The following is a 17,585-nucleotide window of genomic DNA, read 5'->3' as shown; positions in this document are numbered from 1 at the left end:
GTAAATCATAAAAAGTTATTAACACCGTTCATCCAGTTTAAATATTTTTCATGTTGTTGATTAAATAATAGTACATTACGATACAAGTGCGTAAAAAAGGAAGTTCGAAACGAGTGGCGATAAATTAAAACACGACCGAAGGGAGTGTTTTAAATCGACACGAGTTACGAATTTCCTTTTCGCACGTGTATCGTACGACGTTTTTCAGTACAGATGAGCCTCCGAAGTTTCGACCTGGCAGATAATGAACCACTTCTCGAACTAGTGCGTAAAAAAACGACCATCTGTACTGAAAAATAAATTTCGTTTAAATAAAATATCAAAAGTATGTAGGTCTGTGTGAAAAAACGGGTAAAACTGTTTAAAAAGTAAAACAATTTTACAGAATATAGGTAGTAACCGTCTAAACTAATTTAGAATCTAATTTAATAGAACAATTTTAGAAATATGCATTGATGACATGATCTTACTGCCTTGCACATCATTTGTAGTTAGCGTTATCCGACTTTAAGACTTAAAATTTTACAGCAACTTCATTTTCTCGTAAATATTTAACACTATTACAACAGACAGGATTTGATAAACCCCGGATATGATAAGGAATAATTTCTCAAGCCGCTATCACGACTACGTATTTAATTGGTTTAGTGGAAGTGGCAATTAATGCGTGTGCGTTACAGCCGCGCTCTGTTTGCGGCCGGCCAATGTCAGGTTTGGCAATGGTTATTCAAGGATGGTGATTCCTTCAAACGACTGTATCGATCATTCTATGTTCAGGTTGTAGTCTACTCTAGTACTCTAGGCTACTCAAGTCTAGTGTTGATTATTGTCATAAAATTAAGTCAAGGCGATGCTTGTTGGTGGAGGAGGATTTAAATTTCGAATTGATATTGTATTCATTAGCGTTGCGCCGTCTTTGATACGGCTTATGGGAATTCCGTATTGAAGATGTTACGCTTGACAACTAATTGGCCGAAGACCGAATAGTTTTTATAAAAGTTACTTCTATCTGACCTTCCAATGCTGAGGGGAAACCAGACATTTGGGTTAGTCCGGTTTCCGGATTCCTCCCCAAATATATTACCCCTTATTAGTCACAGTTTAGTTTTTACTCGCTTCGCTTGTGATTGATGTACGAGTAAGTAGGCACCATTATCGCACAAATAGTAGGTATGTAGAGTTGTGCAGAACCTACCTATGTCTTCTATGACGGTATAGACTTCAGAATTATAAATAGATATTAAGTAGGTAAGTACTAGCTGCAATTCGTAATTTCAAGCTTCTTACCAATCCATTAGAATGTAACTGTAATTATTCTCTTAAGATAATTGAAACCAAGTTACCAGTACTTTCGACATACCTAATCAGTAATTAGGTATTTTAAGCTTTTAAATAATTCAGTTTCAATTGCTAATCATCGTTCGAGTTTATTACAAGTAGTTCTCAGTTAATACCTACGTAATTTATAAATCATATCGATTATATTTATGACACATTGCATTCTACTCAAAAATATTGTAGTTAACACAACATTCAATTAAGACATGAGTATTAACGACACGTCTTCAATATGTAAAGCCTTTGTATCGACTATATTTAATATTTAACTTCGCAATGGTAAATATGTTTGACGATTCAACCCAATTTTTGTTTATGTAATAAAGAAAGTGTTTTCGCATTTTACGTCAGTTCTGTGTAATTAAGTCTTAAAGGAGGATATTTATTTGATATTCATTGCTCAATATATTTTGCTAACATATTATGTAAAGGGGTCAGTCCCCGATCAAACATAAACGTTTCGTCGGAACTCGTAAACGATAATAAGTTAATGAAGCAGGTTCTTCGTATGTATTTTTACATTTAAAGTAGGAATGGAATGGCGTTGGTAATGTTGTTGTTATCTTTAAAACCATGTAAGTAGCCCAAAATGAGTTTTTGCCTCCAATACAAGACCACGGCACTTTGCTAGATCTTGAGCGGTATCGCGCCAGCCTTTGCCGACGCACTCTTTATTATACTGTGCCGACGCCCAGCTCACGGAGGTCTACCTCCATTCTACTCGCCCAACGATAATTCGGGTGACAAGATGACATTTTAAATATATATATATTTTACGGTTAACCATTTCAGGTCCAGTGGTGTTCCCCCCCTCCCCGCCCGGCGACCCGTCGCAGACCAGCGGCGTGGTGGTGGGCGCTTCAGGCTACGGCTTCGTTCCCCCCGGCTCGCAAGGTAAAGTCTACCCCTCCGGCCGGTGACTCACCACTCTGTAGTTAGTACTAATAACCATGGGAACAATTAAGTAATACTCTAGGGCTGGTCGGCTGTTCAAGAAACTTTAAGCTGAATGTTATCAAAACATATCCAGAGCAAACATTATACGACCACAAAATGTTAGCTGATCTTTGTGCACATAACTTAATTACCTCTATATTCTGATTCAGAGGCTATAAAAATATCCCTTTATCTCAAATATAACACTGACTTTTCTTACAAATATCTTCTTTATTATTGACCTGGCTGAGGTCAGATAATGAGATTATTTATTGTTCTCATGTAATACCACAACGCATTCGGATTTCCCTGAACTTACCTCAGAATTGAGCAGCTTTAAAATGGTGATAATAAGTTTTTCCCCTCACTAGCTCGGAAACACGTGTTTTGTCCTTTAATACCAGCGGGTAAAAACGCATATAATTTGACCTTGAATAAAGTCAAATTTACTGCTTTAAAATTGATAAAAATAGGTGAATCTAGTAATAAAGATGATTTACCACCTGTGGAACTACTGGAAGCAGTGATAAACGCATTTTTTGTGTTGTAGTTTCCTCGCTATAGTGAGGGGAAAAGTTTTGTGTTACACTCGGGTGCAAATGTATTTTACTTCTCGTGTGTTAAAAAACTCGCAAGTTCAGGATTCTATTCTCGAACCACTCGCTTCGCTCGTGGTTCAACTATAGAATCCTTTCACTTGCTCGTTTTTCAATTCCACACTCGGCGTTAAAATACAACTTTGCCCCCTTGTATAACAAATAACTATTATTCTTGCACAGTCGCTGATATTTAAGTGATATGTGAGAGAACTGTAATAAAATTAAGAATTTTTTGTTCTGAATTCTAGACTTAATTTTTATTTAAACGCTTATTTTTTTGATTATGTGGTTTGATACATTTTAACGTTTCACCATTTTAAAGATTGTTTGGATTTTATTGTGATAGTGTGCGGGGTATTTAGTGTAGAACTAGTAAATTATTTTATAATTATAGACATAGTTGTATAAATGCATGGGTATTTTGTGCATGTATCCCAGTATCCTAGTTTGATGGTTTTTCTAATAAATCTTTAGTTCCTTTTTTTTGTTTGCGTTATGTATGTAACTGAATGAAATGTGTAAAACCTAATAATTTTGTATTGCTAATGTTTTGTTTATGTTTTTGAACCTACGTAGTGAGTGGACATGTAAAATATTAAGAACGTGTACCTTGTATTTATTAAGTATTGTAAAAATAAACACTGACTATTGCTAACTGTTTTATTATGGATTCCTTTAGGATTAAGTTGCACATATAAATATATGCATGATTGCACTGCACGGAGGGTGGGTACATACCTGTTCATAGTGATTATCAGAATATAACAGAGAATAAACACACTAATCAATTATATTTAATTCAAAAACATAATACAGTTTCAAAAGTTTTCGTAAAAACATATTGTTCCATACCTGTTTTTGGAAAATATTCGGAAAGAAATTTAATAATTAAAGTAAAATCCATAATCCTACGGACCAAATTGACAAGTAAGTGTGAACGAATGTTGCCACAGTTTGGCCAGTGTCGTTCTTATCGATATTAAAATTATTATTACATCGTAGATTTAAGGTGCACCCAGACGGGACAATGAAATTGGAAATTTGATCGGCTAATCAATATACCAACTTTTTCTGTGATTTCGACAGATCAAAAGGTCTGTAGACCGCTAATTACAGATATTTTTTTTATTTCGAAGAAGCAATAATATTATTCGAAAATTATATAGATATTTATTATATACTTGCCATAGCGTGACAGATAATTTATTATCGTCGGACATGGTATTTTATTTTTTACCTACAGGCTCGGAAACCTTTTTATGTTTTAAAACTAGTGGGTAAAAATGCATGGTATCCATCCACTACCTCGAAGATACATAGTGTAATGGTATTGGGGGACCTAAAATACCATGCTGAAGGCTTTAGAGAATTAAATAAATTAGATTGATTAAGGTGTAGATGAATCTAAGGAGTCTGAGCTACTATATGGGGTAGTTGTAAGGAAAGGCACATGGCGATTTATAAAACTGAAATATATTATCGCAAATTTATTAAGGTATAGGGCGTTCCTATCAAAGAAATCTATAAGGCATTCGTTATATAAAATGAAATCAAAAATCTATGAATGCGAACTTGAATACACTACAGAAATACGTACTTGAGGAAAACAGTTTAGGCCTTTATCACTTGAAATATTTATATAAATTATAAGACAAAAGTGTATACAATACAAGTCAAGCCCATACCTTTGCGGGGACAATATATTAAATCAATGGCTCATGAAGTAAGGGAAAACCCGCTAAACCCTTACTTCGCCTTATTAATGTAACGTCTACATACAATGTCTACATAACGTCTATAATTATGCTCTATTTAATACAACAATACAATAATTCATTAGGAATTGTAATAACAGAATTTCCAAGACAGTTTACTCTAAACACAGTTTGAGTTATAATAAATGCACATGTTGTTTAATCTGTAGGATATAACAATATAATATCGGTCGTCTCGTTTCAATCCTTTACGAAATGTATTTAGGTAAATTAGATATCTCAGGAACTCGAATCCTGGTTTCAACAAATATATATGGAATATATTTAACATAGTGGCGAGGCTCGAACTCGCACTAATATTCATCAATAAAATGTCATACAAGATATGTAACACAAAGCTGAAGAAACATTATACAGTTACTTTAAAATACTAATTAACCATTACGAGGTTATAGAATTTGTCCCAACAATAAATCCAGATTATAACGCAAGAATTGAACTTGCCTTGCACTTGAACAAAGATAATTAAAATATGTTGTGTTACTTAAAATACAACTTGAGACGCTGTTTTGATAAAAGAGGTACTTAGCTCGTTTATCGCCGGATCCGGAACCACTGGCTTTATCTATTTTCTACTATAAAGAAGTACTAAATTAATCTTTAACAATTATTACAATTATACATGATCAGGGAACAAATTGAAACAAAGCTGGAAAGACTTGGGTCTTTCTTGGAGTCTAAAATCAGAGTGTCCTCAACTCCCGGCCTTCATCCTAACTGGAGTCCCTGCAACCCCAACTTATTTCTAGTTACGCTAATATCAACTTTATTAACAATGATATAAGGATTTCGTCGCTACAATTATCCAATTGCGCCCACGCTTTCTCTATGGGATCTTATCCCTTCCAAGGCTCTGATTTGTGCGCTGTCTCGCTCTCTCTTACTGCAGCGGTGCACGTTGTCTCGTTCGGCGTGGTCGGGTCTTCATAGGAACCCCCCGCTGTCACTTTTGCAACGAAGGGTACGGTCATGGTCAAATGCCTCGACACATGGGCTCCAGATGTCCTGGAAACAGTTTACCAAGGAGAGTAGACTTTGTATGGAATAATATACCATATTAGAGTATAATTACGTTATAGGTTTGGCGTACTGTGCATTGTGCGATAGCGGTTTTTCTGTTGTTCCAGTAAACTCATAAATAAATCTTATAATGGGTTTTGTTTTTAAAATTCTATAGAATATCTTTTAACTAAAATATTGGGTAATCCGAGAATGGGAAACTGCCTGCTTTCTATTTTTATTGCCGCCCTTTTTTTTTTCGGCTAGCCATTTTAGATTTATTACTTTTAACCGATGGCAATTTTTAATCACCTATTTATAACTACTTAGTAAAGCACGTATTCACGTATGTGGAATACGGGTTGCCATCTCACGCCCCTCTCTGGTTAGTCGAACAAAATTACCCTGTCTTCCACGTAACCTATATAACATGAATACGAGAACTTGGAATAAATGTAAACTCCTTTTATTTATATCTTAATAATTATCGATGGAATCTGGCGTTACTTTGTGCACGTCCACGATGCTCAAATCTAGAAAACTACTTTATTAATCCGCGAAAAGGTAGCGCGCTTGTCAATCAATGCTATCCTGCTACTCATGTCTTTGTCCCAATGGTTACAAAACGGAAGGTAGCTTTAAACAAGTTAATTATGCTTCTTTCTTCTCTAACAAAACCACACTATGAGACTTGTAATGGGCAATAAACCAATAACAATAATATCTTAGCGCCGGCGCCTATACTTCTGAAGGAACTACCTGACGTTTGGGCACGGATAATAAAATAATAATGAATTTAATATTTTAAAATATAACAATTTTTATAGTATCTTATTGTTTGCACTTAGACCGTTACATTTACTGCCTCTAACGATTAACCATATGTCTCTTTGCACAAACGACATCCTATCTTAGAGCGTTATTTGGAAGTGCTAATGAAATTTAATTAATTTTGTATCTTGTATTTCAAGCTTTATGCGTTTTCATATAATTATCTATAGTTCACGTTAACCAAGTACACTACAGTTTGTGTTAACAAGATCTCTTGACTCATACATCACCATACTATCTTCGAAATTCACACATCGTCACCTTCCCAAGATACTAAGTTGCAATCACACATCTCCTTTCACAACCACGCATTACCCTGGCCAGGGATTTTCCACACGAAGTTCACACATAAGACCTCTAGTTTATTGATTACAATTTACAATCAACTTTCAATAATACTTGATAGCTTGTAGTAGATTATTACATATGTAAATAACACCGATGTTGTCGTCAAGAGATCTCGCATCTCAAATTACACTGATCAAAATAATTTTGTGTCATATAATTTATATTGTGGCATAGTAAATGTCTATTTTCTATTTAGGGACATTTATTTAAATCATTAAATTTGTTGAGTATAGCTGTCATAAAATAAAACCCTTTGTCATCTCTATTCTTTAGGGTATTTAGATAGTATTATGATAGTGATGCCAGCTAAATGAAAATTCACTTTAACTTTTGTTAATAAGTGATGCAATTGAACTTTTGTTATGAAATAATGATTTGAACAGACAATGGCCTGACCATACGTCGTGTAATGGTATTATGGCCCTATTTAGTAAAGTTTGGACAGACAAATACCTCAGCCACACACCTCAGAGTCACTTCCTCATGGACAGAGCCTGATCTACTATAAAACGCGTTCGTCTGAGACGAGAGAATTAATTCTCGGGTCACACTGCGTCCAGCGTGAGCGGAGGCGTAGAAACAGTCCTTCCTAAGCGTAAGTGAGATGTACTACTCAGGGCAGCCCTGAGGTGCCAAAGCTTCTAAAACTGATCCCGTCTGCTACCCACGTAGAGTCTGAGTTACTCGAAACGTGAGGCTACGTATCAAAGTATCGTAGGGGTTAGCGAATGCGCAAGCGCATGGTAGGACATTCATTTGTAATGATTTGGTGTCAGATGTTAAACGGTATACCTTTGACACTACTTGTGAGTGATCACTGCGGCTAACCCCGGCGCCTCAGTTCAAGTGAAGTCAGGTTATTCTACGCAAGTCATATAACAGAGGTGTGACCTGGCAATCAATCTCGTCCCTAGGCCCTCGATTGCAGTATCTAGTTGACTCATGAGCCCCGTCACAAATGCCTTGACCGATAAAATTTCATAGATAGGCTTGATGAAAGAAATTAATAATATTAGAACTTGTGGTACATTTATTTAAAATGTTTTTATACCTGATTAAGTTTTGGGGTAATTGATTTCATACAATCTTTGATTATACACGTTAAACTTTCGTGAGACATATTCAAATAATTAATGAATCCACGGTTGTCATAAATTGCTATTAGTTTTCAATATTTAGGTGCATTCCAGGTTTGATTTTTCTCTGTGAATACTCCGAGTACCATTAACAAGATAGTATTATAATAAACATTGCATATAGCAATATTGTACATTTAATTCACACAAATTGTACACCTTTAATTTAAATATGAAGACCCAACATTTGTGTTATGTATCATTGAGACGTATAAACCAAACAAAAAAAATAAAGGAATTTAAACCATGCGGAACAGGTTGTGTGTTTATTTCTTTTCGCCTTTCCGAATGTTATAATTATAGAATCATTACAAACTACGACAGCAAAGAACTTTAATTTACATCGAGATTTATTTAGTAATAAAACAGCTTCTATCCCATATTTATGAATAGTAAGAGATGTCTATCTATAACTACTTTTATCAGTAAAACCTTTCGTGACAGAAACCATGGACCGACCAGGTAGCATCGATTCAGTCCCAAATTACCCAAACAACAACAACCCAAAAATAAATTGGATAAAATTAATCAGACATCGGTAAGTTAAGGTCAATCCAAAAGGCGTTGTCGAGACCGTCCACAGTCGGCTATACAGCGGCGTCGTGTCTTGCCTCTAGACGCGTCAAAACTGCCACAATTCACACCAGTCTTTTCCTAGGATCGGTCTTAGTCGCCTATTAAAGCCAGGTATGTTAGGTATACTGAAACTATCCTGCAACAAAATACCTTTTGTCTGTCCAACCAATAACTGCAAGATTTATGTACTTTTTCTTTTCAAGTCTTTTCATAAAATAATTGCAAATTCAAATTTAAAATGCAAAACATGGTATACCTTTTATTTTGTTTTTACAGTAACCATTGAAACCTGCACGATTAGTAATAATTGTCCTCATCATTATTAATACGCATTCTGCCTGAAATACAACACTTTAGACAAAATATTTATGTACTTATTTATTTTTGTTCCTAAAATGTGTTTTATAAGGTTTTACTCTTTTATTTCGAAACGAGTATTTATCGCATCTTTCATTTAAGGTCGAGAGGTACAACAACGTTATACTAAGTGCATAAATGGGTATACGAGGGCTGGTTGAAAACAATCCGAAACAATATTAAAAAAATAAATAAAATAAAAAACTTTTGTTAGATACGTCATCTGCAATCTTTTACGATTCCGATAAATGTAATTTCATGAGATAATAGTTGTTTTATTGATAAAATATTCTCATCTGAATTGAAAAGTCGATAATTTTCGTGAAAATGGAGAAAATGGAGGTTCGTGCTGTTATAAAGTTTAATGTTTTAAAAGGAAAAACAGCAACTCATATTAAAACAAAGCTGGATCGTGTGTAAGGGCATTCTTCGCCATCGTTGAGCACTGTTCACACATGGGTCGTGGATTTCAAACGAGGACGACAGTGCTGCAATGATGCTCCCCGTAGTGGAAGACCAAATGAGGTAACAACCCCAAAAATGGTTCTAAAATAAAAAACATTGTATTGGGGGACCGTCGATTAAAACTTCGGGAGATAGCAGAGATTGTAAATATTTCGTTAGAACGTGTTTTTAATATACTGCATAAGCATTTGTCTATGAAAAAGCTTTGTGCTCAATGGGTGCCGCGGTTTTCGAATGACCAGCCAATGAAACACCGAGTGAATATTTCTAAAGAGTGTTTGCAAATCTTTAGAGAGAATCCTAAAGAATTTCATCGTCGTTTCATAACGGTCGATGAGACTTGGATCCACCACTACACACCGGAAACTAAAGAGCAATCCAAGCAGTGGACAAAAAGTGGTGAACCCGCCCCAAAGAAGGCAAATACGACCTTGGCCGCTGGCAAAGTAATGTCAACCGTTTTTTGGGATGCTAGAGGTGTCATTTACGTAGATTATCTTGAAAAGGGAAGAAGAATAAACGGCCAATATTATGCAAACTTGTTGCAAAAGCTGAGCGATGTAGTCGAACAAGAAACACCCCACTTATATAAGAAAAAAATCTTCTTCCACCACGTTAACGCAGCGGTTCACACGGAAAAAGTTGCGATGTCAGAAATTCAAGAATTACGCCTCGAAATACTGCCGCACTGGCCTTATTCGCCTGACTTGGCCCCCTGCGATTTCCATTTGTTTCCAAATTTGTAAAAGTGGCTAGGGAGACAAAAATTTTCGACTGACTCTGAAGTTATTGACGCCGTTAACGGCTATTTTCAGGGTCTTGACAGAAGCTTCTATAAAAACGGAATTATGGCAATAGAGAAGCGTTGGTCAAAGTTTGTTGAGCTAGGAGGAACCTATGTTGAAAAATAAAATCGTTTTATTCAAATAACTCTGAGTTTTCCTCTTCGTTTCGGATACTTATCAATCGGCCCTCGTAGGTATACAACTGAAACATCGCGTGTTTCTACACTTATTTATTCTAAATGTGTTATTTATTTATATGTATATTAAGAGAACCAAACTTTTAGGACTTTAATTATTAAATTGGTAATTCTTTCGTGATAACATAAACAATCGAAAATCGAGCTGCAACATTAACTTTCAAACCAGGTAATGTGGAACCAAGTAAACCGTCCGAACACTTGTTCTTTTTTTTTTCTTGTTTTATCTATTGTGATAAACAATGCATGGTTATAACTAATAATATTCTACCTGCTTTTTAAAATGCTTCGTTCCATTAACTAGTATCGATAAATATCGGTAACTGACTGATTGAAACAATATCGTGTATCTCAAACAAAATCTTTACGACAAACATACATACTACATATTTTATATTTGAAATAACTTCATATCTATATCTCTACGCAAAATACATTCATACATAGTATATTTTACATTGTTGGAATAATTTATAGGTAAGCTGCAAATGAAATTATAATCCACCTCAATGTCATCAAATCTAGATTCGTAAACGGAAAATGTTTATATAGTACCTACTGCCATTTGATTGGTCATCATCTCTTAGTTTCTCCAAACTTTAATAAAAGCATTAACATTTGAACGTTACTATTTACGACATCTATATATGTAGGTACTAGAAATATACCTTGGTAATTACCTATGTATCATCACAAATCACCGATTTGACATTCTCTTTATTGTCACAAGCCTCCATAATATCATCAAATTTTCCTTTAACTGAACTACGAGTAGATAGGTCTATCTGCTAATGTAGCTTGTTCGAATTCACTAACTGCAAGCTATATTTATTATAATATTAATCGCCAATATTAAATCATAATCTGTATCACCAAGAGTGAAAATAATATACCACGCCAGTCTTGACAAAATTAGTATTATTTTATTATATGTATGTATGTACGGTCAATTTTTTTTTCCGACACGCTTTGTTATATAATAACCTGCTATATAATCTCGAACTGCCCAGGTAACACTATCCCGATTATTGACCGTCATTTACATTTTAGTTACAACTAAACATATTTCTAAAACTGATACTAGATTACTGATTTTAAGTTATATAAATCGCGGGAACAACTGACTCCTGCTATTTAAATATCAGCACAAAACACGCTATTGCACACAAAACACACACAGATATACAATAAAATTCAACGGAATAAAAGTAGGTATACTGTCTTGGAATTTCTGGTTGTAAAACATTACAGCAAACTACATACACAAATATTGTTAAAACTGCTAATCATTATAGCACTTTATACAGCAACTTAACACCCCTCTCAGACTCTTCATAGGTAATCGAAGTGATCGTCATAAGTATTAAGTTTATAAAATTTAAGGTTTCCTACGTTGTGTTTAGTTTTTAAAAGTTAGAAGTTCTTTTTCTAGTTGTGTCTTTTTATAAATGATTTTAGACACAAGCACTAGATCCTGCGTCACGAGCGCCACGTGTAATGGTATTGGGGGACCTAAAATACCATGCTGAAGGCTTTAGAGAATTAAATAAATTAGATTGATTAAGGTGTAGATGAATCTAAGGAGTCTGAGCTACTATATGGGGTAGTTGTAAGGAAAGGCACATGGCGATTTATAAAATTGAAATATATTATCGCAAATTTATTAAGGTATAGGGCGTTCCTATCAAAGAAATCTATAAGGCATTCGTTATATAAAATGAAATCAAAAATCTATGAATGCGAACTTGAATACACTACAGAAATACGTACTTGAGGAAAACAGTTTAGGCCTTTATCACTTGAAATATTTATATAAATTATAAGACAAAAGTGTATACAATACAAGTCAAGCCCATACCTTTGCGGGGACAATATATTAAATCAATGGCTCATGAAGTAAGGGAAAACCCGCTAAACCCTTACTTCGCCTTATTAATGTAACGTCTACATACAATGTCTACATAACGTCTATAATTATGCTCTATTTAATACAACAATACAATAATTCATTAGGAATTGTAATAACAGAATTTCCAAGACAGTTTACTCTAAACACAGTTTGAGTTATAATAAATGCACATGTTGTTTAATCTGTAGGATATAACAATATAATATCGGTCGTCTCGTTTCAATCCTTTACGAAATGTATTTAGGTAAATTAGATATCTCAGGAACTCGAATCCTGGTTTCAACAAATATATATGGAATATATTTAACATAGTGGCGAGGCTCGAACTCGCACTAATATTCATCAATAAAATGTCATACAAGATATGTAACACAAAGCTGAAGAAACATTATACAGTTACTTTAAAATACTAATTAACCATTACGAGGTTATAGAATTTGTCCCAACAATAAATCCAGATTATAACGCAAGAATTGAACTTGCCTTGCACTTGAACAAAGATAATTAAAATATGTTGTGTTACTTAAAATACAACTTGAGACGCTGTTTTGATAAAAGAGGTACTTAGCTCGTTTATCGCCTGATCCGGAACCACTGGCTTTATCTATTTTCTACTATAAAGAAGTACTAAATTAATCTTTAACAATTATTACAATTATACATGATCAGGGAACAAATTGAAACAAAGCTGGAAAGACTTGGGTCTTTCTTGGAGTCTAAAATCAGAGTGTCCTCAACTCCCGGCCTTCATCCTAACTGGAGTCCCTGCAACCCCAACTTATTTCTAGTTACGCTAATATCAACTTTATTAACAATGATATAAGGATTTCGTCGCTACAATTATCCAATTGCGCCCACGCTTTCTCTATGGGATCTTATCCCTTCCAATCCAAGGCTCTGATTTGTGCGCTGTCTCGCTCTCTCTTACTGCAGCGGTGCACGTTGTCTCGTTCGGCGTGGTCGGGTCTTCATAGGAACCCCCCGCTGTCACTTTTGCAACGAAGGGTACGGTCATGGTCAAATGCCTCGACACATGGGCTCCAGATGTCCTGGAAACAGTTTACCAAGGAGAGTAGACTTTGTATGGAATAATATACCATATTAGAGTATAATTACGTTATAGGTTTGGCGTACTGTGCATTGTGCGATAGCGGTTTTTCTGTTGTTCCAGTAAACTCATAAATAAATCTTATAATGGGTTTTGTTTTTAAAATTCTATAGAATATCTTTTAACTAAAATATTGGGTAATCCGAGAATGGGAAACTGCCTGCTTTCTATTTTTATTGCCGCCCTTTTTTTTTCGGCTAGCCATTTTAGATTTATTACTTTTAACCGATGGCAATTTTTAATCACCTATTTATAACTACTTAGTAAAGCACGTATTCACGTATGTGGAATACGGGTTGCCATCTCAATAGAACAAACCAAAATGTGTACCTCTTATTTGAAACTCATATACTTATTCTTGATTTAAACTTGTCTGTTGTATGTACTTTACAACTTGTCGATATATTGTTGTGACATATACCCTTCCCTATTTTAATTTTGCTGTTCCTGGTATCATTTTACCTGTCAGTCATTTGTCAATTTAGTCCGTAGGATTATGAATTTTACTTTTTTAGTCTTTTGGTACTTATCTAATAAAATATGTTGTAACAAAATAATGATCAAGTGTAAAATAATAAAATACATACTTATCGTAAACATTTCAAAGACATAACTTAACTATGCAATTTTAAGTACCTACTTACTCATTTTAGTTTGTAATTTTTTTTATTTAAAAATTCTTTTTATTTCAATAGAAATTAAATTATCATAATTTGTAGATGTATTCCAAAAATATATAAATAAAACATTTGTTTACCAAGATTAATTGTGAATAAGTAAACAATAGTAGACAGAACGTAGCTAAGCCACCAACCATACTTGGGCAGCGGGGCAGCAAAGGTAACGCCAAACTCGTTCCGGCTCCACGCTTAACCTTCACCGTGCCGGATCATTACTTTTCCTCTTAACTTTATTTATATTTATTAGTTTGTCAGCGGGTCTGTTAATCACGACTTCAGTAAGCCAGTGTTGCTCAAGCGGAAGCGAGCCAAAGAATTCAATTGATAAAATCGAGTCAGCTGTCAGACTGAGGTTCAAGGGGAAACGATGTTTGATGTTTTATCTTAGGACGTGAACTACCGGAATAGTGGTAACATACAATACATGTACTGTGCATACTTACTATAGGTATCCATACTAATATTATAAATGGGAAAGTGTGTGTGTCTGTTTGTTTGTCCGTCCTTCACGGCAAAACGGAGCGACGAATTGTCGTGATTTTTTAAGTGGAGATAGTTGAAGGGATGGAGAGTGACATAGGCTACTTTTTGTCTCTTTCTAACGCGAGCGAAGCCACGGGCAAAAGCTAGTATAATATAAACTGTGACATAATCAGTCTGAAATTTACAGATATGTAATTAGAAATGTAGACCAATTATGTTGTATATTATCTACCTACACTGACGTCAGAATAGCGAAATAAACCAATACTTCAATAAGGGTGCTCCCATATTAGCAGTTGTATAACGTTATATGACACGGTGTGACAGGGACAGCGCGATGACGCGATGGCGCATGTTATATTATAACGTTATATAACTGCCAGTGTGCCAGCACCATAAAGCTCACAGGTTAGGTCACAACCTAACAGTAGCTAGATTCAATGAGGAGGCACACTGACATTTTATCCCGCCAGGCGGCGCCTGTGCAAGTGTCTAGGCATGTCACTGTCATTCATATGTGAGAGAGAGAAAAAAACATATAATCTTCTCGCTCTCACGTATGGACTAATAGGGTGGCGCTATCTGTCATAACCTTTGAGTGTGCCTCCTCATTGCTCATAGAAACAGTTTCATAGATAAATATATACAGAAACACAAACTCACGCTTGTGGTATTTCCAAAAGGGGCAGGCAGAGCACATGAAACTGCTAAACTTTCAGTGCCACTCTTAGCAGTTAAGGGGTGGAAAGAAAACGAAATTGTAATCGTGCAATGACAGGTTGACTCAGTATAACAATTGGACCCATATCACACTTGTCTGCTCTGTCACTTCTACAACACCCACCACTGGCTACGGGAGAAACACGGGGGAAACAGTTTTGTAAGAATTCCTACATCCCATATCAAAACTATTTTTTATATCTTTTTTACTGTGGAATAAAACATTTTTTGAAGGAAAATGTTAAAAAAATATCGTACCCCCAACCCCCTTATCTACGAAGTTTACCAACGAATATTTATGAAATTTTTACCAAACATGTCTATTGTAATAAATATTACAGGAAAAATAAAATTGTACAGCTACATTGGAAACTTTTTTTTTATTACCACCCTTGCGGGCGTTTATTGAACCTGTAATTTCTACAAAATAACAATAAAAATACCTGCTTTCAAATGAAGGAAAAATGGTTAAAAACAGTTAACGCAATAAATAATTAACCCATAAAAATCATCTTCCGTACTTTAAGCTCGCACACATTACTTTACTTAATTTTCCGATAGACGTCGCTGTACGTTGAAAACTCATGTCCTACGTTGCGTTTTTCCTGATATGGTCGGCGTCCTTACAACATGTCGTAAACGATTGAAGTCGAATTGTCTTGATTTTCTTTGGACGTTGTGTAATAATAAAATTGTATATTAAATTATTCTTGTCTTGAGTCTTGAAGGATTTAGTTAGGTAGTAGTCTGTAGTAACATTTGATGATTCAACTATTGAACATTTGTACGGAATCCTCGGTGGGCGAGTCCGACTCGCACTTGGCTGGTTCTTTTTGTTACAATACAATACAATCCTGAACAAGCTTCATGAAGTGTATTCTAAATATATAAGTTATAGCAAATATAATATAACTATTTCATATACGTTAAATGAAAACACATGAAACAGAAACAAAAATGGTTAGAAAATATGAGAAGGTAAACAGATCTCTAATATCAGAAGACAAACTATTGTGCGAGTTGTTACAAAACAGTTCAATATAGAACAATCAATTTAATACCAATCACCATTGGAGACACGTATTAAATAAGATTTAAATCAGTTCACTTTTTGTGAACTAACCTTGGTACATAAAAGTTTGCTGAAAGTTGTTACTGATATGATTAAAAAACTACTTACAGACAGTGACCTTTTTCTTATATGGACTATCTGGTTTTACTTGTAAATAACAGCTGTTCGTTTCTCTTCCTGCTTGATTTAATAAATAAAGTCTCATAGTTCTGCATTTTATTAAATAATTAAATGCAATAAAAAAAAAACATTCTTAGGAACGTGTAGAACAGAACGCTTCTTTTTTATTGCATATTTTCTTTTAAGAATAATAATTATTCATTTTTCGGGTAGAATCGGACATTTGCAACTAGGTACTTTGACAACTTGACATAGGATCAAATTTAATATCTGTGCTCATCACACAAGTAAATGCCTTTATGCCTTTATTGGATTTAAACCCAGGGCCATAAAAGGGTCACTATGTAGTGTCACTTAACATTATTCGGTTTTCTCATGTGACATTGTGTAGTAATACATAATATATCTACTTTGAAATACATTTGATAGGCCTACATACACCCTAATAAGAAAAATTCGTAAAACTCGGAAATAATAACGTAGCCTAGTTTCGACAGGTTGATTATAAACAATGCATAAACCACTGTCAATAGCGATGAACGTTCATAATACATCTGCAGGTGTATAATTTACTGTACGGTATTACACTGTGCGTGGACCCAAATTGAAGATCATGAATGTGCATTTTCTGATTTCCAAACCAATGTGGTGTTTTAGAGCTACATAAGTGAAATAACTTACCTAACAGAAATTATATTACGCCTCACTTTATTATGTAATTTTTCCTAGTAGTTCTGGAATTGCCTATCGGAGATAAAGCTAAAGTGGTATTTCAACATGTTTGAAGAAATTTAATATTTGTGTGCATACCTAAGTAATTACTGCATGAACCCAAAATTTGCAGGGTGAAATGTTACCCCTATTATAAAGGGCCCGAGTAAAACAAAGAATAAGTTTAGCGATGAATTAATATAACAAACACACACGTCTCGACGCCCTACGTTTAAAAATGAGCAAACACATAAATATGCATTAGTTAAATATCATAACAGCGGCGGTCCAGCTAGAAAAGGTCGGGATGCTTCAATTAATTTAATAAGTACGAACTCTTTTATTAAATCAAAATGGCGGACCCAAGCCCGGCGTGATATGTCAATTTCATAATTAAAGTGCGTTTGACCGTGAGCTAGGGCCAGCGGGATTAGAAAAGC

At 34.8% G+C, this 17,585-nt stretch overlaps 1 protein-coding gene across 1 annotated transcript in view; it reads left to right on the top strand.

Moving 5' to 3' along the window:
* LOC125227767 overlaps positions 1-17,585 on the top strand; it is a 50,397-nt gene that overhangs the window by 29,925 nt on the left and 2,887 nt on the right. Inside the window, exon 4 of the mRNA XM_048132093.1 lies at positions 2,131-2,232. Coding sequence (XP_047988050.1) covers positions 2,131-2,232 — 102 coding nt within the window. The remainder of the gene's footprint in view (positions 1-2,130; positions 2,233-17,585) is intronic.

The sequence above is a fragment of the Leguminivora glycinivorella genome, chromosome 1 (assembly GCF_023078275.1).
Source record: "Leguminivora glycinivorella isolate SPB_JAAS2020 chromosome 1, LegGlyc_1.1, whole genome shotgun sequence".
Taxonomy (NCBI): Eukaryota; Metazoa; Arthropoda; class Insecta; order Lepidoptera; family Tortricidae; genus Leguminivora; species Leguminivora glycinivorella.
Note: the sequence above shows the minus strand (reverse complement) of the source record. Positions and strands in the feature narration are given on the sequence as shown.